At 42.9% G+C, this 27494-nt stretch overlaps 2 protein-coding genes and 1 non-coding gene across 3 annotated transcripts; 2 read left to right on the top strand and 1 right to left on the bottom strand.

Moving 5' to 3' along the window:
• The first annotated feature begins 1291 nt into the window (after window positions 1-1291).
• Window positions 1292-7609, top strand: dalrd3 (DALR anticodon binding domain containing 3). Its single transcript, XM_036533430.1, has 13 exons — window positions 1292-1666; window positions 2151-2455; window positions 2537-2859; window positions 3217-3275; window positions 4105-4206; window positions 4315-4379; window positions 4476-4534; window positions 4672-4754; window positions 4914-5040; window positions 5308-5366; window positions 6086-6202; window positions 6417-6485; window positions 7261-7609. Exons 1-13 carry the CDS (start codon window positions 1433-1435, stop codon window positions 7378-7380), a joined length of 1722 nt encoding a protein of 573 aa, XP_036389323.1. The 5' UTR covers window positions 1292-1432; the 3' UTR covers window positions 7381-7609.
• Window positions 7610-12377: 4768 nt separating this feature from the next.
• trnah-gug lies at window positions 12378-12449 on the bottom strand. Its single transcript has one exon. It is a non-coding gene; the product is annotated as a tRNA-His (tRNA).
• An 839-nt stretch (window positions 12450-13288) lies between these two features.
• Window positions 13289-26221, top strand: plp2 (proteolipid protein 2). Its single transcript, XM_036534017.1, has 5 exons — window positions 13289-13773; window positions 22302-22457; window positions 22710-22808; window positions 25072-25168; window positions 26120-26221. Exons 1-5 carry the CDS (start codon window positions 13678-13680, stop codon window positions 26128-26130), a joined length of 459 nt encoding a protein of 152 aa, XP_036389910.1. The 5' UTR covers window positions 13289-13677; the 3' UTR covers window positions 26131-26221.
• The last annotated feature ends 1273 nt before the right edge of the window (window positions 26222-27494 follow it).

Raw genomic sequence — 27494 nt, 5'->3', positions numbered from 1 at the left:
CTGCTCACCCGCCCCCCCAACCCCACCCCTGCCACCGTGGTGCAGGATATACTCTTGCTGGTCAGCTGTTCACTTCCTTGAAAACCCCCTGCTCACCACAAAACAGAACTGTATGAGAAGGGACTGAAATTATATGACATATCTCATGAATTTACCATATTCAACAACAGCTGGTTACACTGCTACTTCATTTCGATTGTGGGGGCGACTAGACAGACACCACAGACCACATCATGTGACTTCGAGGAAGGCAAGGTCCATGTGTCTGTATTTAATTATCTACAAGTGTGGGACAAACATTTATTTTGCTCAGCCTTAGATATTTGTGGTAGACACAAGTCAAACCAGACAAACTACAAGCCGGTGAGATCATCAGACAACACATTGCTAAATTATATAATACTAACCAATGTTAGTTTCATTTTGACACTGTGCTTTCGTCTATCTAACAGTGTTATATAGCTATATATGTAGATACCACAGAGTAACAACAACAATACTTATGATAATAATACAGAACTTTTGTGCTTGAAGTCCGAAGTGCTTAATAGCTGAAAGAAAATGACAAAAGAGCTGAAATACACACACAGGAAAAACGACAATAATTTATAAATTATGTAAATACGTAAATTTTACGTATTTACATTTACCCTTTTACGTAAATAAGTGGAGTTTTTTTAAGAGTCTGAAACATTAGGTAGTCGGCAAACCCACCCCATATACGGAAAGATGAGAACCTGAGAACCCATTATGGTAGACGAGAAATCGATCTATCGATAGACTTAAGTCTTGTTTGAAAGGACGTAAAGGATTCTGTTACTTGTTGTCAGACCTTATCACCAAGCTTTATCTAGTCATTATTGATTTTCATGTAATATTACTAACTTTCATTACATGACATTTACTATCTTGTTTGGCCACTGTCGTTGTCGGTGTCAGTATGTTCACTAATTCAAATGTCGCATTGCCCCACGGAATTTGAAGAAATAAAGATACTAGCCTCAGGACTCTCCTGAGACCTGTGTCTTTAAAATCATTAACTATGCCTTTATATTCGCGTAGTGTAGGCAATAACGGCTTGTTGGACACGAGCATGTAACCCTTAACTTGTACCACAACACGTTAACGTACAGTCAACAGCCAAGGTCTCCACCACCTGTGCTAGTCGCTCGCATCTATGGTGACAGCTACTTCCTGCTGTGGCACAGGAAAATCGGTACCACGGCAACAGAGTAAGCATGTTGAAAGGTTCCGTGTTGAGAATATTCAATAATTCACAAGCAATTGATGATCGAAATTCCTAGTCGCTGGCTAGCCGTATGAATACGCGACGCTTCAACAGTGAAAATACCTTCCGAACTGGCTGGTTTAACGCAAACGTTCACAGAAGTGGTGTGCGCATTTGGAATAATGTTAAGGTTTTAAACTTGTAATGGAAAACACAGAGGAGTTGCCGTTTCGAATAAGCTCTACAGTCAAAGCGTTGAGCTCCGCTCTGCGCGGAGAGCCTGGGACCGTAGCCGAAGCTGGGAGTCTCTATGGCGGAGGAAGGGGCGCGAGCGAGCCGGAAAAACTATGGTTTAAGGAAAGCAGCGCCAAAAATCTCCGTAACCGGGATTTCTTGTCACCTACAACGGTGCTCACCACGCTATTCGCAGACGGGCAGGTTGGTATACCTAAATTATATTTGGTTGTCTTTTAATTAGCATGTCACTTGACACGCGGTGCAGTGCGTGGCAGCTGGCTTTACGCATGGATTGCCTCTCGCGGAATGACAGCTCGCGACACGATCTTTGATAGGTTGAACTGTGACATGCATTAGCTTGTTACTTTCATTTCAGCCAATCACCAACATTAGTATTACAATCATTAGAAGAATTGCATTCATTTTTATTAATTTCCCTTTATTTATGGTCGCTGTCCATTCTTGTAATAATCACATTTAACCCCCGCGGGGAGAATTATTAACTCATCGCTGCTCCTAGCTATTTAGGTCACTGTAAGACCGATCCATTTGAAAGTCATTGACTCTCGCGAGACAATGTGGTACTGTTTGGCGATTGCTGTGACGCTCATTATTAAGCGGGTGATGCTCCACTGCTGACTGTTGTGATGTTTCTCACTGAGCACGTGGCATTTGTGTGTTTCAGGTTCCCCCTCATGTGATGGACAGAGTTTTGTCTGCCGGAGGAAGTGGGGTGCTGCCCATTGCAGGTGGTGAGGTGATAGGCGAGGGGCTCAGGTTGCGCGTTGACCATGCTGTTACATTTCGGGACGTGCTGTGTGGAACGTCCAGGTATATACAGCCCTCCTGCAAGCAGCAGGGGGGTGTGGTGCTGAATTGCCCGGCCTTGTACCCCAGACCCAGCCTGCTCACCCCCGACACCTTGACCTTAGGGCAGCTACGGACTGTGCTGCTGGCTGACCACCTGGGGGCGCTACTTCAGAGGCAGGGGTGAGTGAGAGGGACGGGCTTATCTGTGGGCTATACAGTTGTGACTGTGTACAGTATGCGTAACACTGTTTTATATTTCAGGTACTCTATCTCCCGCTGCCCTGTCCTTCCAGAGGATTGTGAAATCGTAGTCTTCCTTAAGTTGCTCGGTGTGGATTGGCCAACGGTGTCTGTCGGTTCAAACAACGTCGAGAGAGAAGAGGAGCTGTGGCAGGCCCTGCAAAATTCCCCTTACAGAGAGGAAGAAGAGGAGGCAGAGAGAGGGAAGAGCAGGGGTGAAGAACAGGAGACTGAGACGAATGAGAGGAGAGGGGACGGGAAGGTGGCAGTGAAGATAAACTTGAAAAGAGTACTTGAGAAAAACAGGCTGCAAGGGTATGACCCCAATTTAGGCACCTACACCGGTGAGTGGCGAGTGTGCTATGGAGAAATACACTCTGTCTTCCTCTCCTCTCACAGGAGACCTCTTTATTATGTTATTTTCATGACCTCACTTAGGGGCCACACAAACAAGGGTCTTTTCCCCCTAAACCCTTACTGGCTAACTCCCCTGAGACCACATTAACACCCTAAAAAATTCTTCATTCCTAAATGTGCCCCACAGTTCACAGCACAATGGAAACTTCGGCGCCTTTACTAAGCTCATTTCTGTGGAAAACAACATTAGATCTGCATGTGTTGCACGTACACGTACGTTTAGTGTCAGTTAATTGTGTGTGTGTGTAACGTGTCGTGCGTTTGTGACTCCTGTCTCTCCTCAGTGCAGAGGGACAGTGTGTCTCAGCTGGCCCAGCTCCAGAAGGCTGTAATGGGCTTTCAGGTGAGTCAGGAGAGTGATTAACATCCCTGTGTGCACTTCTCTTACACTTAGTCCTGTACCTCTCAGCTATCCCATAATCCTTAATTTATTCCTTCACTGACTCCAAAACACCCAACACCCCCTTCTAACTGATTTCATTCCGAATGGTGAATACTTATTAACAAAATGTCAGGCAAGTAGGCACTAAGTGTAATCTGTTTAGGCTGATGTTGAGCGAATATCACCGTATCGTTTTTTTTTTATTTCCACCCATGTGAACAGAGAGTATGGTTACTCTCAGAAAAGATTATTCAAATTGATTCGGTTTTTGCAGGCAGATACTACATCCCAGCTCCTATTTCTGTTCAGCATTGATATGTAAGCTGATGATGATCACCGCCCTGAAGCTACTTGGGCACTGTAAGCCTGCTGTGAAGAGGATGAAGCTCATTCTGGGCTGAATTTTCAGTAGCCTGAACAGATTGCCAGTACTTTTTCCCTCCACAAAAACATTGTGACAAATCAGAAACACGACTGACAAGGCAGAATTAATTAAATTTCTGCTCTAGACTGAGGCATTTTACAGCTACAGTGGCTAGCTAACTTAAACGCACCAGGTACCTCCTGTGACCATTTGTTACTGCCAGAAAGTTTTAGCAAGCAGGCTAACAGACATCCATCTTAAAAACAAATAAACGCGCTGTCCTATTTTAAGACACCTTACGAATCTTAAAAGAACAACCCCTTCTCTCACTAGCATGCCTCACATTCCAAATGATGTCACAAGTGTTGGTTATTTTGGTAGCTGAAGCGTGAGGCATACATGGCTGTTTCTCTGTGTGTGGTCCAGGTCCCTGTGGCGGCCGTTGTCCATGTCACATCCTGCCAGGACGAGTTTCGCCAGCAGCAGATGGCCATGCTGTGGAGAGCTGGAGGTGCCACATTCACACAGGTTTGCCACAATAGCGAGGCTGGCTCAGCATTACCCAACACATGGCGACCCACAGTGCTCCCAGGCCCCAGCCTGCACTCTCTCTAACACTGTCTCTCTCTCACTCAGAAACACTTGGTGTGTGGACCAGTGAAGACACCTGGGTCTCAGCTCAGTGCCACCCAGTACATTCAGTGAGTGTTGTAGCGGTTCTCAGTGGCACTGTCATTCAGTTTTTGTTCCTTGCGTGTCAAGTCTCACTGAGACTCATTGTCCCTCTCTCCATAAAGGCTGAGAAGAGTGCAGATGAAAGAGGCATCAGAGATGAAGTATGGGGCACATGTTGAGGGTAAGACTGTTTCTGTCTCGTAGTTTGTTTCTGTGGGAAGTGGTATTGCTAATCAGAGCCTGGAGGGGCACTAGGAGATGTTGGTGTTTTGGATGTTTGTACAGTTTTGCGGCTCTGAATTGTCCCCTCATTTCCAGGACAGGCTTGGGATGACATCATCAAGGTCATGACCTCTGCAACAGTGAGGTTTGAGCTGCTGTCCACAGCCCACACAAGTCCTGTAAGTCACACAGTTTAGTAGTATTCATGTCCAGTGATGCCTTGTGTGTGTGTGTGTGTGTGTGTGTGTGTATGTGTGTGTGTGCATGGACAGATTGTGTGTCTGCGTGTGTTTGTGTATTACTGGAATACTGTATATGAATAACAGCTGGTTTCACAGGTCACCCTGGATGTGCAGAGGGAGGGAGGTGTGTCCACAAAGGGTCCAAGAGGCGGGGTCTTTGTGATGTACAACTGCGCCCGCCTGCACACACTCTTCAACAGCTACGAGAGAGCAGTGGAGCAGGGTAAGGGAGGGGGCCACGGAGCCTTGGGCAGGGAAGTACCTGAAGAGTTCACGGTGTCATAGCTAACCAGTTAATTTGTCATAGTCATTAAATGCATCACATTTAACCAAAATTAAAGATGAAAACAAACTACTTGGCTGCTTGAAATAAGGGTGCATTTCGCATACCCATGAATTCAAGCTAGGCAGCCCTAGACAAGCCCTTTCCACACACATGCACACACACACGCAAACATACATGAAATAGACTCATGAACCTTTCCCCTAGGACTTTACCCAAAAATTCCTGATGGATCTCAGCTGGACTTCTCGGCCCTGAAAGAAGAGGTAAAGTACGATTTTATATGTTATGTCTGTTTCACTGTGTTTGAGAACTACCATTACGCTGTTAGGTTCATCTGTTCTTATGAACTGATTTCTTGTAATATTGGTTTGCAAATGATCTTATTCTGCGTTGCATATACAACTGACAAAATTAATATGAAGTGATATGACAGCGACAAATGCACGAAAATGGGTTTGTGTGACAGGGTTAAGCAATCACATTTGACGGCAGCGGTGTTTGATTTATTTCATATTTTTACACTCAATATAGATATTTCATGTCACTAATTGTATTTATGCATTTGTCTTGGACAAAATATAATTGTTGTGATTGATATGAAAAACTATTCTTACCCTCAATGCACCTGTGTTATTTGCTTACATGGCAAAGACAATTAACTGGAAAATTGATCTGAAAGCCTATATTTTTTCTATAATTGTTGCATGACTGCATGGTCTGTGGTCAGGATGAGGGATCCCGTCTCACAGAAACATGGTCACGAGTTCGTCTGTACTGCTGGCCACTGTTACGTAAGACCATGATGAATCAATGGCTTAGTTCTTAGCAATTGAATAACTGCAGTAATTCAATTGCTAAGTCAGCACTAACACTCTTCTTACGGAGTGGTCCATTGGCGGCAGTGATTGAGACTAGCCAGTATTGGCCACATAGAATACCATAGCGTTAAATAAATGTTTCGTTTTTGTTGTTGTTTGTACAGGGAGAGTGGCTTCTGCTGTTTAATTACCTCATTCCCTTTTCCGAACTACTGGACCAATCGGGACAAGCACTGGAACAAGGGGGAGAAGGGGCTAGAGTTAGTCTAAGGACCGAACAGGTGGGTTTCACGCAGGTGAGGTGACGTGGGCGTACAGGTACATTTGCAGGTGAGAGAAAGGGTTAAAGTGGAAAAGAGGATGTGAAATGTTTGAGTAAGTATGTAGAATATGTGTGCAGAATAATGTGTGTCTGTGCGTAATTAATGCATGTAATGTGTACATATGTGTTATGTGTGTTAGCGTGATAACTCCATAATACGTGTGTCTCTGTAGGTTTGCAGATTTCTGGTGTCTCTCAGTAAGGATTTCAGCTCCTACTATAACAGAGTGCATGTCCTTGGGGTAAGCATCCTTGCTCTCTTTTTTCCTCTCCTTTTCTCTGCTTTCTTTCCTTTCTTAAGTGAAGTCCTCCAGTGTGTATATCAGGACTTTAGTTTCTGTCTTTCTTTCCTCTGCATTTTACCAGATCCATCTTACTATTGGATCTTTAACAGATCCAGGTGTAAAGCCCCCCTTGGTATACTTATGAAAAATGAAAAAGCAATCAATCAGTCAAATTTTATTTGTTATAGTTCATTTTTACAGTTGAAGTTGTAAAGTCACAAAGCTCCAAACATAGTGTTTTCCAGAGGTACCAGAAAAAGCAGAGAGCGTAGTGCCGATGGGGGAAAGTAATGGAAAATAATTTGGTGACACTGGGAAACAGCAGCCGAGGGGCTCCTGGAAAATCGTGGAAATGTTAACGGTAGAATGGCATGGAAAATGCATCATTATCCAAGGAGCAGTGTCGAATATTGAACTTGTTATTATGCTTTGGGCTTGTCTCATTACAAATCTCAAACCCCTCTCATTTTTTTGGGACCTGCGGGGTTGATCCAGTTATTTTAAAACAAGGGCGTGGCTGCAGCCCTAATCTGGGTTTTGTGTGTGTGCCAGCAGCAGTTCCTGTTCCGCCCAGGATGTTGATGAATGGTTTCCTTGGTTTGGCAGATTGGCACACTGGCTTTAATGGAGCTGTGTTGTAAAGTCTTCCTCATCTCTCTTTCACTCTGCCATCTCTCTCTCTCTCTTTCACTCTCCCATCTCTCTCTCTCTCTCTCTCTCTCTCTCTCTCTAGGAGCCGATGCCTCACCTTTTCAACCAGATGTTCTGCCGGCTGCAGCTCCTGAGCGCCCTGAGAGAGCTGTACCACTATGCCCTGGACACCCTCCACATTCCACCAATACCCCAGCTCTAGCCCCTCTACCTGCCTCTAATACCCCAGTTCTAGCCCCTCTCCCTTCCTCTGATACGCAGCTCTAGCCCCTCTACCTGCCTCTAATACCCCTGCTGTAGCCCCTCTAACTGCCTCTAATACCCCGGCTCTAGCCCCTCTACCTGCCTCTAATACCCCAGCTCCTGCCCCTCTACCTGCCTCTAATACCCCAGCTCTAGTCCTTCTAACTGCCTCTAATACCCTGGCTCTAGCTCCTCCACCTGCCTCTAATACTCCAGCTCCTGCCCCTCTACCTGCCTCTAATACCCCGGCTCTAGTCCTTCTAACTGCCTCTAATACCCCAGCTGTAGCTTCTGATAGCCTGGTTCTACTCCCCCCGACCTGCTTCTGACACCCCAGCTCTACCCCCTGTCCGTGCCTCCAGCACCCCACTATATTCCTTGTACTTGCCACTAATACTCCAGACACAGCCCCCTTTCACCCACGTACTTGCACTATTGTCTATAGAGAGGAGAATTGTTTTGGGGACAGTACACGCCACATAGATCCTGCCCCTGTGCCATAGATACTTCCCCTGTACCACAGACACTGCCTCTATGGATAGATACTGCCCCTGGTGCCATAAGTACTCATTTTGTGCCATAGTTCCTGCCTGACGTTGAGGCACTGCCCTTGTGTACTTTAGTGTATCTGTGCAATGGACTGGCCTGTTCTATGATGTGTGTCACACATGCCGAGACACCCACGAACGCTGCATGCATACACACACACGCACACACCCTGAGACAGTGTTCAGCAGTGTAAAGTTGTATTGCCACGTTTTAAGTTATTACAAACCAGCACAGTTTCCTCCAATAAATTATTGTTTATCTCCACAAAAGATTCTGGTCTCCTTATGTTCATCTTGCACACATACAAACATGTAAGATGGTAGCCGCTGACCAAATGGGGATGTTGCTTTTCTTTCGTGATCACCATAACGCGTCCGTCTTAGTTCTGCTGATCTCAGCCTTTCTGGAATATTGAAACATAACAAACTTGTATCAGACGACTGTGTGACAGGAGATCAGGTGCTGTGCAGCTTGGACCAGTGTGCTTTTTCACTGAGTTGGAACACACACGCAAATTTCCTTGTACAGTTGAGCTGCTTTGCTATCAACCCTGTGTTCCATGTGTTCTTGACCTCTTGAGCCACCTAGTGGACAACATAAATGCATAAATGAAAATAGCCATCAAATTATTGTGAAATACACTATATGGCCAAACTTCAGGTGTTTCAGCCACACCGATTGTTAACAGGTGCATAGAATCAAGCACATAGCCATGCGATGTCCATAGACAAACCATGGAAGTAGAATGAGTCATACTGGAGAGCTCAGTGACTTTAAATGTGGCACTGTCATAGGATGCCATCTTTGCCACAAGTCAGTTTGTGAAATTTCTGCCCTGCTAGATCTGCCCCAGTCATCTGTAAGTGCTATTATTGTCAAGTGGAAGCATCTAGAAGCAACAACAGCTCAGCCATGAAGTGGCAGACCATGCAAACTTACAGAGCGGGACCGCCGAGTGCTGAAGTGTGTAGCATGTAAAAACCACCTATCCTCTATTGAATCACTCACTACAGAGTTCCAAACTGTCTCTGGCTGCAACATCAGCACAAGAACTGTGCGTCGGGAGCTTCGTGAAATAGGTTTCTGTGGCCAAGCAGCTGCACACAAGCCCAACATCGCTATGTGCAATGCCGAGCAAGGGCTGGAGTGATGCAAAGCACACCGCTACTGGACTCTGGAGCAGTGAAAACGCGTCCTCTGGAGCGATGAATCGCGCTTCACTATCTGGCAGTCTGATGGACGAATCTGGTTTTGGCGGATGCCAGGAGAGCGCTACCTACTGGAATGCACAGTTCCTATTGTAAAGTTGTGGAGGAGGGATAATGGTCTGGGGCTGTTTTTCAGGGTTTGGGCTGGCACCTTAGTTCCAGTGAAGGGTAACATTAATGCTACACCATACAAAGACATTTTAGATGTCCAACTTTGTAGCAACAGTTTGGGGAAGGCAACGTCCATAAAGACATGGTTTGACGAGTTTGGTGTGGAGGAACTCCAGAGGCCTGCACAGAGCCCTGACCTGAACCCCATTGAACACCTTTGGGATGAATTAGAACGCCGATTGCGAGCCAGGTCTTCTCATCCAACATCAGTGCCTGACCTCACAAATGTTCTTTTGGCTGAATGGGCACAAATTCCCACAGACACACTCCAAATTCTTGTGGAATGCCCTCACAGAAGAGTGGAGGCTGTTATAGCTGCAAAGGTGGGTGCAACTCCATATGAATACCCATGGTTTTGGAATGGGATGTCCAATAAACTCATGTAGGTGTGATGGTCAGGTGTCCACATACTTTTGGCCATATAGTGTATGTGGCAAGTGAATTTGAGAAAGGTTACAACAGTCTTTATCTGTAATAAATCTGCACTGGTGTATTGAATATCTTTTTCAATACGATCATACTGAATCATGTTTTTTTTTTCACTTAAACAATAGCATAACATTATGGATCAGTGTGAATATTGGGAAATTACCTAGTTAAAATACATTTTCATAACTTATAAAACTCTCAAAGGCCAAACATATAATGCAAAAGGTAAGGATATTTGGCTCTTTTGACTTCAAAATCTGTAATTTGATACTTTGTGCAATATGCATCAAAAAGTAACACCTATGATTCCAGAACAGGGCTGAAGTGTGAAGTAAACTTCAGAGTTGAGTCACACTGGCATGTTGCCCGAGATGGGTTTTTTTCTGTGAGCAGGTTTCAGATCATTCAAATGATACAAGTCATGAGGTATTTTCCACATATAACTCTGTGGTTTTCCCATGGTAACATTTGTCATCTTGAAAACAGATGCTTAACACTGCAAGATTTGTGATTCAATACTATGGCAACCTCAACACTATTTTCTACCTGCTACATCCTCCTTCTGCTTACCCACCTTTAGCATTCTCCCTGCAATTTTATTTTGCAAAAAGTTTATTCCCACTAAGTTAAGAACACCGCAGTCACTCGACAATTTCTTCATCAACTTGTTCTCATGATACAATGCAAAAATAATGACAGTGTGAAATGTTTTATCTAGTAAGATGTCTACAACGTGCGCTGTAGACTGGGCTACCTACATGGTGCTCATTTACCTGCACCTCATACCTGTCTTATTAGTCAGTGCCCACAGCTCAGAACAGACCTGTCTGATTGGTTCAGTTAACTGTCGATATACCTACTATTACCTGTGTGTTCTTGCCAGAAGCTCACAGTTTGGCGTTTTTCACCTGTGGAAAGTGTGGTTTCTGTTATGTTTGCTTCAGTAAAACATGCTTTTATTTCACTTCACATTTAGAGTTGGCTGTCATATTCTGAGCTTGATCACAGCAATAACATTTTACTGACATCTTAGAATAATTTGCAGTGTGCTGCATTGTGGGGTAATTAAGACATGTTTAAATATCTGAATAAGATTTCATTAAAAATTTTAGTCTTACAATCATGTGCTTAGACCAGCTAAATCATAACAAACCAGTTTAAAAATAGTGATGCACGTCCCATGGGAAGTTAGCCACAGGGACTAAACACATGTGCCAGCTGTCGCTGACATCCTGTTGCTTTCTGCCACCCAGGCAGGTATTTTTAATAGATAAATATATGGTTAAGTTAGATAACTAATTAGCAAGCTACTGTCAGAATTTTGACAGAGGATAATCAAGGTTCCAGTGAAGCTGTGTTGATGTTGATGGTGATCATGTTCTCTGATTGGCTTAGTAGGTCAATTGCGCTTTGGTGTGTTGAAGTGCAAGAAACTGGCTCTAAGGGAATGAAGCTGTAATCTGATGTAACACAGTAACATAACCTTCATCTACAGCCGTTGTGTTATGAAAGACCACACTGGTATAGAGGGCCCACGTACACTTCTCCACATTATAATGTTGTTGAAAATGCTGCTGCCTTTGTCTCAGAACTCTGGCCCGTACTGTAAAGCACAGCTTGTACTTTACCATGCGTTTTATAGGGATGCTGCCATGACAAGTGAGAGGCATGAACTTGCAGCTCATCAGGAGAAAAAGGCTGAAAGTCAGCGTTGTGTACAGCAACACAAAAAAAGCTTGCTTGTGTGTGCCCAGTAACGGACTGTTGTTATGATCACTCTTTCCTGTTGCCAAAACAGAGGCTCGTCACCACAAGCTCACACTCACACACACACTGCCTTCCTAAGCATCAGTTCAAGACGGCACAAGTATAACCGAACATCCATTGTAAATGTTCTGTACACTTACAACATTTTCTTTTTTATCTATGTTGTAAAATTGACTGTAACATGGTCCTTTGCTGTCACCAATGTGCTTGGTGTAATGATATTGATTTTGTTTTTTTTTTATATAGTGTGCAGTCTAGTTCCTTTTAAGGTGATTTTACGAAGTAAAACTGGATTGTGAAGTCTAGAGACCATGTCTAAAATGAAATGCAAAACTTGTTTAAAAAAAAAAAAAAAGAAAAAAGATGGCTGTCTATAGACTGGTATATACTGTAGTATAGACTGGATATCTATAATGCCTATCCAACTGTAAAACCACTGCCACTTACACCTCTTAAGCCTACTCTGAACTGAACTTTAATTGCATTATTGGACAAATAATGATGTTTTCAGCGTATTCAGTAACAGATGATGACTGACAATGAATTAATAAAACAGAACTAGCTTCAGATTAATGCCCAATGTTCAGTTAATGGTTGCATATAAGTTTGTGTAGAATTTTCAACATACTATTTTTGGTATTTACGGTCCCAGCCAAAAAAAAATCAGGTTACTATGTCACCTGGATAACACTTGTTATGCATGCTATCTCATTACAGTTATTTCTAACCTCCATGATTAATGTCACGTTGTCATTGTTAACTTATCATTTATAACCATCAGGCCAAATTGGCATTTTCACTTGTGTATAAAAAGCCTCGCGTGAGTGCTAAGTGCCGTGACCCGGATTCGAACCGGGGTTGCTGCGGGCACAACGCAGAGTACTAACCACTATACGATCACGGCCTGCCACCTAACACTTCTTGCAAGTGTAAGGAACTGCTGGCTTGTTGAAGGTAATGATAATCCTCGTCAATCTATATGATACTTGTAAAATTATGGTCAGTCGTAGCCTATGTAAACTGTTAAATTACAAATGGAAATAATGACCTTAGGTCCTCTTGATACCAGTGGGCATTCAAATATTAACCTATGCTGATAGGAATACTGTATGATATACCACAAGCAGAAATGGTCCGTACCTCATTATCGTTAACCTGGTGCTACGTTACTAATGAGGCCCAAGAAACTAACTTCTTAGTGTGAAAATCCATAAAGTTTACAAAAGTGTTAGAAATGCTTAAACGGGTAAAACTATATCCCATAGCGTTATTTTCGTTTTATGAGTCATTGAGCAATCTAAAGTAGCCCCTTCGTCAGTATGTAATACCGGTCGAGCAATTCATTAATTGAGGTTATATAACTTTATTATAATTTATTAATTAGGGGATAGAACTTTATTAAAATTTATTAATTAAGGTTATAGAACTGGGTACGAAACAAAACTCGAGTCAATGAATTAAACTGAAGATTAGCCTATATTAAAGTATTCTGCCCTTGTTAATTACCCATTCTGATACCGTAAATCTTTTAAACGGCGGAATAAGTCTTCCCAAATTCTGATGCAATTGACAAGAACGTGTCTTTCTTTAGAGCTGTTTGTTCTGTAAACTCTTGACTCCGGCTGTAATTTACCATAAATTTCCTTTACCCATTCCCGACTCTCTCACGCCCTCCTCCAATCTTTCCTCCCCCTCTTTCACTCACTCTCTCCCCCTCTCTCTCTCAAGAGAAAACTAACCAACGCCCCTCTGCTCCTCCCTCCCTGTTTGAAGACGTGTAACGACGTTGTTCTGTGGAACAGAAAAGCGACAGAAAAAAAGAACAAACATAGCCTTATCTTCCTGATCTGTCCGTTGTACAGGATATTACAGAAAGTACAATCTAAGGGGTTTCTTTCTGAGCGACATTGCCAGCGACGAAGTTTTAAGTTTAACGGCTGATTTCTTATGTTGATTTCGTCCTTTGATACGTTCTTCCTGTCTTCAACGGATTACAATATCGATATAAACCTTGCAAACTTTCCTACACCTGTTGCAACTCTGCTTTTGGGTTTTTTTCTTTTTTCTATCCTGTGCGTCTCCACACATTAAAGCTTAGTTGGTAGCAGACGTTGAGAGCTTCAGCAACAGGCATGGCAGATACCACGGAAAGTCCTGCCGCGAACTGCATGACGAAGTTGAAGAGTTACGTGCGGACCCAAAAAGGAACGATTCTGGCAGCTGAAATCGTAAGTTTTCACCTCCGCGACGAGCTGCACTACCGTTAGTAAAACGGTAGCGTCCATGAGGGTAGACTAGCTGCAAGGTAACTTTGCAGTGAGGGACACACTTAACGTTAACTTGACGTTATCGCGGAACGTGTAGGCATGGGATTATTTTATAAATAACTGTGCAAATAAATAGTTTAAACACTTAAAACAGTATCCTCGTCAATCGCCTCGGATGCCCACCCGTAGGGACAGAGGAAAATAATTTTTATTTTGTAGGAAATTTTAGAAATCGCGTCATCATTACCTTGAATGAACGCAAGAAAAAATACCGAGCTCCCCTTCTTCACGTTGGCAAGGAAACTTACACTAGGAAACTAGTGTAGGCAGAGGCTGGCTTTTTGCTTTTTTTTTTTTTTTAACCATATTATCTGCATAACGATGAAACTGCAGGTTTTTATTTTGAAACACCTGTGAGTAGCATGGAGTAATGGGTTAGGGATAGACTTTCTACAATGACAGATAACCGCTTTACAAATATTCTAACTATTACAGTACATTGTACTAAAGTTGGTGTCACATACGCTACATCGGTGGTCTTTCGTAAACATTTTCTACCACGAATTTGGGGTACAATTGAGAGCATTTGATTGTAAACGGTGGTGTCATAAACATCACTTTGCCTTACCAGGTATTGATATAGACTGAGATCATTCAAAGAATTGCATTGCCTTCAGAGTAGGTGCAAAGAGCTGCATCGTCACAGGGCGTGACAGACTAGTTGGATGCAACCGACAAACAGCATTAACCAGGAGGGCTGTGTCAGTGACCGACCAAAGCCCAGTGAACCTCTTGTAACTTGACTGCATTTTGCTTTTTCACAGGATAACTTCTGTTCTTGAGAAATAGGAAATTGCATATTTGCGCCAGGAACTATGGCTTCAGCCAGAAGGCCTGACTGAGCATGGAAAATGTTAGTTTCAGTGTAGGACAGGGTAAGCCGAGCACTGCCCCTGTTTGCGGTGATTTACTGCGCATTTATAGCTGCAGTTTTTTATGCATACACTTATGCAAGCTTCTGGTGATCTCTTACTAAAGATTTCTGTGCACAGTTGCTTTCACATCTCATAGGGAAGTGGCTCCACTGTTTCTATATTTAGTGTTTTTCTCTGAGACACAGCAGGTTTTCTAGACGAATGTAACACCACACTTAAATGTGGTTCACTGACATCTGAAATTCATCTGTAAGTCTTCAGCATCTGTCCAGTTTGAATGTATTCAGTGAATACTTTTATCCCAAGCATATGGTAAGACAGAACTCAGAGTTCAGATGAAAGTGGGTTTTGAATTGTTCAATGTCAGAGGTGTTCTGTTAACCCTCATGGCAATTTCTTATTTAAATTATTCACCTGGGTTGGGTCATGATCTCAAAATGTACATTAGATGCAGAAGCGAACTGAAGTAATTCATGTATGAACCCATTAGCTCCCTCCTCTGATCTCTTCTTACTTAAGTCTTATAAAAAAGGCCTGGGTCAAAACTGCAAAAAAATAGTTGTATATTTGATGGTTTAACCATCATTTCTTGCTGAATGCAAGCATTTTTTGGCTTGATGTCTTCTGCCAAATGTCGCCTTAGATCTCAGTTAGCAGTTGCATATCTTATGTACATGGATTACTGTGCTATATTCTGTATATAGTGTGTATATATTTTTAATGCGTGTGTAATTCCATATGTTTACATCAGTGCCTCTTAACACTAAAGGAAAAGGAAGTGCAACAGGAATTCCATTCATTTCCTCCATGGAGACCCCACATTATCGCCCTGTAAACTGGCCTAGTCCCCTTACAGACAGACAGACAGACAGACAGACACACGCACGCACATACTCCCTGTGCCTGGTTTCACTATATATATATAGAGAGAGAGGTCTATAAATTCCAGAAGTGCCGTACACCAATTTTAGATGATGGCTTTCTGACATTCTGTGCCACAGGGGCTGCCAGTTCCCAGACTCCCTCTTGGTAAACCACGATGGCCCCTGTGCACAGGCGTGTAAGAGCCCTCAGACCAAAGGACCGGGCCATTTTAGGCATCCCGGTATTAATAGGTGGCAGTATATAGGACTCACTGTGGAACCTCCTCTGTTCCTCTGTGATTAACTGCACATGCCGTTCAGGCCAGCTCTTTGTCGCTGTAGTTAGGTTTTGTGGATCAAGCCTTTTGGCTCAGATCCCAGATGCCAGGCTTCTATTCAGAAAACCTTGATTAAAATGCAACCATATATAGTGGCTAGAACTTTACATTGGTTTGGAACACGGTGGGCGGGCGGGGTGGGGGGGTAGCTAGATTTTCAGTGTTAAAATTTCCACTCTACCTGACAAAAAATGTAGGTCAATTGAGTGGTGTTACTATGTGTCATGGTGGGTTTCCTAGCCAAAGGCATGTGGAAAGCCCATTAGTGATATGTGGTTATCAGAAAAAAAAAATGAACGTTGGTTTGAAATCGTTTTTCCTTATGGGGTGGAATTATCACAGTGGGGTACTATGGGTAGCTGTCTCCCAAACATCCAGTCCTCGCGTGGCGGTGGATGAACTGTGGTGAAGTTTAATTAGCTTTGAACAGATGTGGTTAATTAGGTCGCATTTTTTAACTTCGACTCTAAAAGTGACATAACTGTGTGATTTGAGAGGAGCTGTGAGGAAAGGCTGTTGGTGTCTGACATTTGGAATTCAGGCGCTGTAGGGGTGTTTGCTTTTAACACGGCTCCCTGTTGCTCAGCCCCTTGTGAGCTTTCAGCCCTCCTGCCCCCACGCCCACCCCCATGCCCTGCGTTAGTGCATGCTGTTTTGTAAATGTAACACAGTGTTAATGTACAGCATGAGCAAGCCTTCCTGTGCAGGCACGTGTTCAAAAGTGTACACAGAGTAACTAATCATAGGGGTCTTTCCATTTTCTTTATTTCCATGTAAAAAATAAAGTATAACAGCACCTGAATCACTACCACCTAAAGCCATTTTTATGTCCTAAACTCTGTTTTCCTTAAAAAAAAAATTCAAATTTAATTGTTACCAGCTAGCTTGTAACTTGTCTACTATTGAAACTTGGTCATGCAACACTTCTAATATTGTGACTCCTTGTATGGCTTTTGCATGTGCTGTACTCTGCCTCACTTGTAAGTCGCTTTGGATAAAAGCATCTGCCAAATGAATAAATGTAAATGTGATGTAAGTGCAGTCATGGTGTTGTTGACAGGACTCAAGCAACTGCCAAACAAGTCTTAATAATAATTTACACGTGTCATTTATTGACAGTTTTGGTTGTATGATACTTTTTTGCACCAGTGTGTGCTAAAGCATGCAGTTAAAGAGTTTATATTTTTCATTAACTGCACATGAGTGAGATCAGAGGGACTGAAGGCTAGAAGATTGGTGGGGTCAGTGCTGAGGTCATGACCTTTGACTGCCGCTGTGAATGTGATTTGTTGGGTTTTTTTTCTGAGAGGAATCATTCACTTCTTTGTGAAATTCCAGCATAAGCCTTCAGAATGAGCCATTGGATTTATTTGGGAAATCTCGTTCTATGATAAATTTACTCCACCTGCCTCTGCAGGCCTCTTCTACACTCAGGCTATGTGTAAACCTACCTGTGGTTGACCGAAGAGGTTGCATTTTGGCAGAGTGCTGAAGTTGACTGTGATGGTTAACTTACGGTCACTGTTACGGTGGATGCAGCTCTGGTACCTCCCTGCCTGCACAATAGTTCTAGCCTGCTTTGGCTATTCTGCCTCAGTGCTACGGCCTGACATTGTTCTACTATCAGCCGTGCCTGGAGCTTGTGGACACAGTAATATTTTTAAACAGTATTGCATCACCAAACCGTAGGCTAGGGTGGAGTCAGTTTTACATGGCCTAGCAGAGCCTCACTGTGGACTGTGCCCATGCAGCCATGCTCACAGAGGTGTCATTGTGTGTGTGTGTGTGTGTGTGTGTGTGTGTGTGTGTGTGTGTGTGTGTGTGTGTGTGGGTGTGTGGGTGTGTGGAAAGGGCTTATCAAGGGCTGCCTAGTTTGAATTCATGGGCATGAGAAAGGCACGCTTATTTCAAGCAGCCAAGGACTTTGTTTTGGTCTTTAATGGACGGGTTTAACGACTTTGGCAGAGTAATTAAATAGAATTTACATGCCGATGTGCTTTCTCCGCGCCTCCATGTCTTTCTTTAAGTGTTGGAAAGTCACTGTGTTGTCCTCTCCTTTCCTTTGTTTTCTTTTGTCAGTTAGTCTGAAACCAAGAGTGCAGTGCTACTGTACATGGATGTGTTGCCAGCTAAGGGTGTGTGCATCCGTGTGTGTGTGTGTGTGTGTGTGTGTGCGTGTGTGTGCGTGTGTGTGTGTTTGCATGGGTGGAGTGGATTAGCTTTGGGGCAGTCCCAAACAGATTTTACCTTTTATGTTGCATCTTAAAAGTACAAATGTGTAGATCTCACAGGCAGGGAGAAGGTAAAAATGTTAAAACCATACTGATTATTCTCCATGTGTCTCAGTAATCGTTATTTTATTTTTATTTTTAATCTGTGCCGTGGAACGTAGTTGTGTAGTAAACAATAATTTGTAGAATTCTTTGTTTCCTTACTTAAACTTCCACCTGCCAGTGGTTAGTTTGTCAAGCACCGACTAGCCAATCAGGGCTTAAGAAACAGACCTATTCAAAAGAGGAGAAAAAAAGATAATGTCATAAGAGCAGAAAAGGTGCTTGCATAGGAAACTGTGACTTGGATTCACAGTCAAATCATGAGGAGTTTGAAGTTGTACTGAAACCAGCACCATTTACTAAAGTGAGTGTCTTATTTAGGCCAAGGAAAAGGTGCAAAGCACTGGCTCATTTCTCGGTAGTCCTCTTCAGGGTAATACAAGCAACAGATGTTCTCCACATGTGAGACATCTCCAAGAGTGACGCCCCCCACCCCTGCCTGTACACAGAGGCACTGTCCTGGTCTGATGGTGGGCTGAATAAGGAGCTGAAACGTGGCTCTGGCAGCATGGCTGACTGCCTTACACTTACTACTTACCAAGAATTCTGGGTGGCCAGTGAGCCTGCCTCCACAGCTCTCCTTAAGCCCTGCAAGCTGCAAAACACAGAGCCCGTGTCACGGCCTGCAGTCTGAACAAACTGGCCGTCTGTCTGTCAGCCTGTCTGTCTGTCCATCCCCCCGCCCACCATGGCCTCGCCCGCTGACAGTTGCTGCCTGGCCCGACTCTTGTTATTCAGTAAGCCAGCGTTCCAGAATCCTCATGCAGCTGTGAGATTCTGTTGATCATTGTTCAATCACATAGGTCTCTTTGTTGGGGGGGGTGTCAGGGAGGGGGTGTTCGTGAAACCAGTCCTCTGACTGCCAGTTGAGTGTTGGTGTAACTCACTTTCACAGCCTCAGAGACAAGCTGCCTCTCTCTTTCCTTTTTAGTGTTGGTGTTAATGATGAATTAAACAACGCGTGGGATTGCGAGCCCTCCTCTGATGTAATGTTTCTGTCCTCACTGAACATAGCTCTGCTGCCCTCTGTGAGGATATTTACTTGCTCTGCTGTGTAAATATGGATCACAACCATGAGGGAATACTAGGGTATGTTTCCTCTGGAGCCCAGATCTAAGCATAGTATGCCATTTATACTCACCCTTAGTACTGAGATGCAGACCATAGGAAAAATCAAGTCACAGAATTTAAAGAAATGTTGCACACTCTGATCAACTACCTTATTTGTACAAAAACAACATTTTGGCACTCTGTGCCTCTGTGACGTCATCAGGAATCCTTGACTAAGACATGCAGAAGAGTGCCCAAAAAGTTTTTCCTTTTTTTTTTTTTTTTGTTTTTTGTTTTTATAAATTATAGGATTTTTGGAGTTTACCCCGTGTGGCGACCCTCCCCTTAAACTCTGGGACTTTACAGACACCCCCTTGTTGATGTGTGTGGGGACTGTGTGCCTGTGTTGGCAGCTGGCGTGATTAGGCGTGAAGGGTAATGCAGTGTGTGGGACTGAGCTGCCCTCCTGACACACACACAGAGATGGCCTGCAGAACAGCCGTGTGTGTGTGCAAGAAATGCAGAGACCCCCATACCTCCCGTCTCTGTGGGGAGGACTGAATTAACCCCACTCTGTCCGGCTAACCACAGAAAAAAGCCTGAAAAAGACAGCATTGTTGCGAGATGTCCTTTCCGAAGTTGATTTAAATAAAACCGTTAGTTTTAGTTACTGCACTTTCTGAGAGTGTGAATGTTGCCAAGAAACACATATTAACACTTTTAGAGTGTTAGAGTTCCACTTGTAGAGGAAGAAATATGGCAAAAAAAAATCAGCCAAAATAATGAATGATTGGAAAATGGATTTTTTTAAATGTTTTAAAAATGTTGTGCTTTTGGTTTTTCCCTGTGGAGATGAGACTGGAAAGAAAGGTTTCCCTGTAAGCGTATGAAATGCAGAGTTGTGAGTGGAGGGGAGAGCATGCTGCCTCACCACAGTGCCAGTGAGACTCGCAGTGTGCAAAAGCTTGTCCAGTCTTTGCAGTGTATAACAATAACCAAAAGGTTGCAGGTTCAATTCCCCACGGGGGCACTGCTGTGCACTTGGGTAAGGTACTTAACCCACAATTACCTCAGTAAATATCCAGCTGTACAAATGGATAAAAAACCTGTAATTGATGTAAGTCGCTCTGGATAAGAGCATCTGCTAAATGCCAATAATGTATTAATGTAATGCCCCTCTCTGCAGTGTGTAAAACCATGCCCCTTCTCAGCAGGGTGTCCCTCTGACCTGGCACCTGATGAGAGATGGACAGGGCAGAGGGTTGTGGCTGGTATTCATAACTGTAGATTCCCCACTGTGTTGATTTGCATCAAACACACTGCCTGTACATTTTCACGTGTTTTCACAGGACAGGTGTGTCGTTTAGCATACCAGGAGCACAAGGGGTGGGCTGCACTCACAGCTACAGTGTCTTGTTTTCTTTCAAGGCACTGCACTGAACTTGAACCTCAACCATTTCTCATGTTGTCAGTTGCTAACTTACCAGATTCCTGGATTTGAGCAAACATATTAACCCACTGGCTTGTAAATGGGCAACTACATGAATGTGTTAAGTCTAAAAATACACAGAACTGCAAAAGGAAAGAAAACAAGTTAAACAGAATTAGACAAAAGTGATGTCTTTTCTATGTTAGAAAATCAGTCACGTTCTGAGACGTCCTTGTCTGTACATAAATTGTGTGAGGTTTTCGCAGTTCAGATGTTTTGATTGCATTTGGTGTCGGATATGTGTATTAATGCCCCTATGGGGCTGCTTTAATTGCAGGTACGAGATTTAAATCCTCACTCTGAGAGAGAAGTTCACCTGGAACTGTGCTTTTAAGTCTGTGTGGGGACCCAATATTTGGGAGTGAACATGTGAGCTTTGCTTAGACAGGGTAGGTTTAGGCAGGGTATGATGGGGGGAAAAAAATAAAAACAAGATTATGTTTTGGGGGTGTAAAAACAGAATTTTTATGTTTTCTATGGTTAGGAAGAGAGGAAAATTCATTTTTCAGTTCCAATCAGAGATGAAGTAAATGCCTTCCTAAAAGCCAACAGGTCTCATTTCTCCCAGGTATCTCTGTGCAAAATATTGATTCTAAATCCAAAATGGAGAGATTAAAGACACCATATTATGGCAATCTGTTCTGTGCATGATGGGTAACTTTCAGAAGGATGCACAGAGGTGGGCCTGGCTGAATGAGACAGTTCATTTCTCTAGTCTAAAGGCAGGAAGCTGATTTTTGGCAGTTTTACACTCAGTGTGTCTATTACAGTGTTCAGTAACTTTTGAGGTTTGGACAAAGAGCAGATTTGGCTCCAGCTGACATGCTTAACAATCCAATAAATGTAGTGCATGATACGTGGCTCTGTTTGAACATGATCAGGCAAATATATTTCACCACAAAACCCCTGTAGATAAATGATCTTTCCATGCCACGTGTGCCTGTCTTCCTATCTGGATGTCTAATCAAAAATTTACTCGGATTTTCTGGACCTGCTGAGGTCGGCAATGAGTCATTTCTTTTCTAGATAACTATTGTTTTTAAAAATATCCATTAAGGTGTTAACCTGGAATTCAGCCCACATTGTTCTTGTAGGTTGATAATCTGATAATAATGGCTAGATAGTGTATGAGTGTATGTTGATAGAGAGGTTATGTTTTGTCTTACTGTGATTGCGCTATCTCTCCTGCACTGTGTGCGATGTCGCGTAAGTCGTACAAGTGCGTACATGTGTGTCAGGAAGCACTGCGTATTGTGTGTGATACTGTGACCGCTGGCACCATATCACCAAGGCAGATTCTTTGTGCATTTATTGCGTTTGGCAGGGAAAAAGGGTGATTCTGGTTCTGGAATGGTGAGGGAGGTGTCAGCCTGTGATGACTTTTCTGAGCGTGTATCTGTCTCTTAATGGTATACAAAGATGGATGAAATGTTAATCCCCTTTCCTCTCTCTTTCTCTCTCTTTCTTTCCTTCCATCTCAGATTCTCAGCGTGATAATTCTCATCTGCTATGCGGCCTCCTTGTACAGCGGCTACTCGTCGGTGGCCATCGTAGAGCTGGTCTTTGCCATCGTCTTCATGGTCATCTTCATGATGGAGCTGGACAAGCAAATCCAGTTTATCAGCTGGCCATGGAGTGTAAGTGATACACACACACGCACATAAGCGTGCACATGCACACGGACACACACAGAGTTATACAAAGTGAAGGAGATATATTTACACTAAAATGTATTAGTAAGAATGATGAGCGAAACAGTTATTCATAAATCGTAGACTGTGGTCACAGTTCAGCTTCTGGTCATTCTGTGATACTTAAGGCTTAAGTATTGATAACATAATGATCCATTGACAGGCACTAATGACTGTCTTTCCCTCTCCAATCCACAGGACCTTTTGCGAGCTGCGATTGGCTCCCTGCTTTACCTCATCACGTCTCTGATCTGTCTGATTGGTGGAGCAGGCGATGGCGCCCGCATCGCAGGGGGGGTGAGAATGCTTTACCTTTACTCTACAGCTGAAACCTTTGAAATTTTTGGGAATGTGACATGAAGAAATGAAATATTCCTTTGATATTGTCGGTCGTCCCCTCTACCCTCCACCCCAGGCTTGGCGCCAGGAGAAAATACAGAGAGCAGCACTTGCAATCCATGGGGGGGCACAAAGTGTCATATCTTTAAAAAAAAAAAATGTAATAAATACCATGTAGACATCAGGATATAAGGAGACAACTGGGGGTGCACTGAGGTCTCTCTTGGGGTGCAATGTGCCCCTAAGCACCCCCATAGCGCTGGCCATGTCCCACCCCTTCCTATTTCAGCACACTGGCAACTGATGGTGACCCGCGTAACATTTCGGAACTGTTTACCTCTTCAGCTTCACCTTTATCCTGTACCTCCACACATGTCCTCTGCTCCTCTGTCCCTTCCCACAATGAACCACAGCAGGTGTTCTCTGAGGCCCTCATCTCCCTCTGTGCCCTGTATGGGCTCCCCCACCCACACCGTGCCTGTCTAAACTCAAAACGGCTACACCCTAAAAGGGTGCACCTATTCATAAAACACAACAAAAGCTCTCCCTGACCTTCAGCATACCCTTACCTCCTGTTTCTATGTGCAGCACGTCCAGAATATTCTTTAGCATACCTTGCCTGGTATTTCCCTGCTGGTTTACAGAACACCGGGTCCTTGTGATTATTCCGTTAGCTAATTTTTTTTATACAAAGGAAGCAACACAAGCACAACCATTTTGAGTGCCTACCAGATTTTTTTCACAAAGTCACTGCAGTTTCCTTACAGTTCAGATTGGACTTCTGTCAGGAAATGTGGGTGATGATAGTCTCTTGATGTGATTATTTCATTCGCACTAAGGGTAAAATAAAGAATTGATAAGGAATAAGTACAGAATAGTCTGTATAATGTTCATTTTTGCAGATAATTGTTAAAATCCATGTAGCTAGGTCTGTTTTTAATTGCATTCTTTTTTTTGATACACATAGCTGCGACAGACCACATGGTTGAGGGATCCTGCACATATTCACCCCTCAACCAAGTCTTCCCTCTCACGGGAATGTCATCAACATAACCAACAGCAAACATATTAAACAAGCTGTGCTTGTGATTGAGAAACATTTTGCCGGTGGAAAGGGAAATGACAGGAGAAGATCTGTTATCTTTAATCTCTGTGTTAACCAATCCACAGAGGTAATGAAAGTTAAATGAGGTTTCTCTTCATGCTTGAAGAGGCTGCTTGTTATTTTTGGCAGCAAAGAGAGAGGGAATGAAATTTCATAAGTCCATTGTTATTTAAAATGATTTTATCCAGTTTTACCTGTCTGCCTATGTTTCTTGTATTACTGTGGCACATGTCTATTAAGTGATGGTGTCAAATTTTTTGATTGATGCTAATGATATCTTTATTAATGTAGACAACTGAACAGTGGCAGGCTTTTGATATTAAAATATCTAGTCATTTTGAGCTTTTTATAAACCGGAAAGCACTTTAAATGTAGCTTTTTTTTGTTTAAGAGCACAGTCCCATACATCTGACTAAATTGGTATAATAGTAGTAGTCATACACTTTTTGTAATTATTAGAAACTTTGCAGACATATACTGATGTATAAAAAAGGCTTTTAAGACTTGTGTATACATGGCTGTTCTGCTAATAAATTGAAAAGAATATATTGTCATTACTGGCATGATGTCACCCTGGTTTGGTTCAGATGGCCCAGATTATGTGTGCATTTACAGAATCGAATATGCATTAAGCAGGAAGCATAATCCCTGTGGACTGCATTTCCATTGTGTGATTATGTTATTGTGTGTTTTTAGAAATCATAACATGTAATCTCTTCATATAATGTGCCTCAGCATACACTGGCAGTTCCCTGTGCACTGATAGGACTGTGCTGCTCTGTTATTCTTCTCTTACAGCAGTTCTGTAACGCTTTACTGTTTGACCTTACATTGCGCCTGTATTTTATTCAATGTGAACTTGTACTTTTCACTTATTCCCAATGCACTGTAAGTCTCTTTGAATAATGATAGTTTTTTTCACCTGGGTTTCTTTTTCACTCTTTCACCTGGAGTTTCTTTTTCACTCTATTTTTAACAATCAGGCCATAAAACAAAAAGAAAATAAATGCAATTAGGACTAAGATCAATATTTGCCTGATAAGCAGTTTTCTACTTAACACGGTCACATGCTTTTCCTTTGTTCCTCAACCTCTTATCTCCCTGTTTCCCTCCCAGGTGTTTGGTTTACTGGCGGGAATCTTGTTTGGTTACGACGCCTACATCATCTACATGGGCATAAAAAGCACCAGGCAGCACTCTGCAGCACCCACAGGTGAGTAACGTCAGGTCAGGTGTGGGCGTGCAGGTAGACCAGAAGTGCACACAGACTGAGGAACAGGACCTTTCCATGTCTTCCACCTTTCTATCACAAGATCTGCTTTTGAAGTACATGGAATGAGTTGCCATGGAGCTCCTTCCTATGACAACCAAATGGCTACTGAGGAACACCACCAGTTGTGTTTTGCCTAATAAATATATTATCACATACATTGCTGTAGGATTATAAGCTAAGCAGAGGAATTTGGGGTCAAAATTCAGTCTTCTCAGGAGTCACCACCTCTGTCATTCTGCAGCTCCTACAAGGGAGGAAGCAACTATGGGACGGTTATAACAGAATCCCAATCGACATTATTTCCAGGGCAATGATGGCAAACTTTAAGGCAAATATTACACAATTTTTAAATTGTAAGGTCTGTCTGCAAAAAATCTGCAAAAAAAAAAGTCTGTAGGACAAAAGTCCACAGGAAGGCTGATTTGATTGCCGATTTCACAATCCCGCTTTGATTGCCGATTGTGGACACAGCAAGAGTAAAAACTGTGTGTTTGTCAGAGATCCAGAGCCTGAAAAGGCCTGGTCATGAGTCTTTCTGAGAAATGTTTGCAGTGCGACCCCGAGCGTGAACTCTCATTCCTGCCTTTCCCAGCTCGCCTAGAGTATCCTTCCACTTTCTCTGCATCCTGCCCGAGTCATGTGGCCCACTCAGAACCGCCCGAAATAGGCACAATCGTATTGTAACTGTCACTTCTGATGGCTGCAGGCACACATTAAAGCAAGGCACTGTGGGCGACAGGAGGTATTTCAGTACTGGGTGGTGGAGGTATGTGCAGGAGGACCTCCAGCCGAGTCACAGAGAATGATAGAGCGGGATTGTGCTTTGTCGGTGAACTGTATGAAAGTGTTGTCTTGGTGGTGTTCTGGATGTGATCTCTTTCTTTCTTACAGGTGAGGCATAAAGACAGACTTTAAACTACTCCTGATCAGCACACAAACAAAACAAAATACAGCTTAAAAAAAAGGAAATTCAGGAAATCAGCAGTTGGCAACAACAAAAAAAAAGGAAGAGGAGAGAAAAGAAGGGAAGAGGAGAGAAAAGAAGGGAAGAAGAGAGAAAAGAAGGGAAGAGGAGAGAAAAGAAGGCAAAGGGAAACACCAGACCAGTACAAAGCTGGGGAACAGCCAGAGTGGGACAGGACTGAGGGGTCAGAGGTCAAAGGCTTGGAATGGAAGCAGGGGCAAAGGGAAGGGGATGGATGACGCTCACCAGGAGAATCAGTGGCGTTCTTAACGGGCTTCCTGAGAACGCTCACTTCGGCTGTCCCTTTCTTGTGCTTCCTGTTTGTGAACCAGCTTGTTTTTCTGCTAATTACGCTCAAGCCCAGCTGTGTTCCTCTGATTGTAAGGGACAATTATGAAGCAGAGATCGCTTACTAATCTTTTTTTTCCCCCCATTCTTCTTGGTGTGTCATCCATCCATTGCTGTTCCACGTTGCTCGAGTCTTATTAAAGTACGCAAACATAAAAATGTTCTCAAGTAATTAATACTGCCATGTAGAATAACATTTTTAGGTTTTAATGTAATAATTACTAAGTGAGTTTTAAATGATAAAATCAACATGATTTTGTAGATGTCTGCTCTAGTATCGCTAGTTGACATCCCCTCGTTCGTCCTATTCCAGGTCTTTGTGAATGTTTCATTCCTCATTGTACTCTCCCATACAGCACACCCTGTACTGAAGATATTTCTCTCCCTCACTCAGTATCTGTCTCTCTCTCAGTGTGTACTGGTCTTGTCTTATTGTACAACTCTCACATCAGGAAATTGACACTTGCTGTAAAGATCTTTTTTTAATAAACTAGTACATAACCAATGTCAGTATGTGGTCTGTGTGTAGGAGAATAACATTATTTCTTTGCGTATGCTTTCTGTAATTTATTCACAAACAGTTGAAAAATGAAACAAACACTTCTCTCTTTCTGGGATTGATTGCATGACTGAGGGTTTTTGTTTTGGTGTCGTACTTCAGCTAAGACCAACTCAAGCCATATTTACAATTTTTTTACAACCATTTTACAACAAATATTTTTTTCTGTTAATTTTATATAGAAGGGAAAGTGAAGATGTAGAGAGGAGGTTTGTTGGATTTTTTTCTTCTGTATAAAGCGTAAAATAATTAGACATCTTAGTTTTGCTTCTGGTGTAATGAAATCTACCTGTTTAAGTACTGTATGGTGGAAAATTGACATTTCTACTATTGTAAGGATAATAAAAGGCACTTCTAATTTCAATTTGGGTGTTTGTGTGTTTTCCTTGTGTACC

The sequence above is a fragment of the Megalops cyprinoides genome, chromosome 7, assembly GCF_013368585.1.
Source record: "Megalops cyprinoides isolate fMegCyp1 chromosome 7, fMegCyp1.pri, whole genome shotgun sequence".
Taxonomy (NCBI): Eukaryota; Metazoa; Chordata; class Actinopteri; order Elopiformes; family Megalopidae; genus Megalops; species Megalops cyprinoides.
The sequence above is the reverse complement of the archived record's forward strand: the minus strand, read 5'-3'. Positions and strand labels throughout refer to the sequence as shown.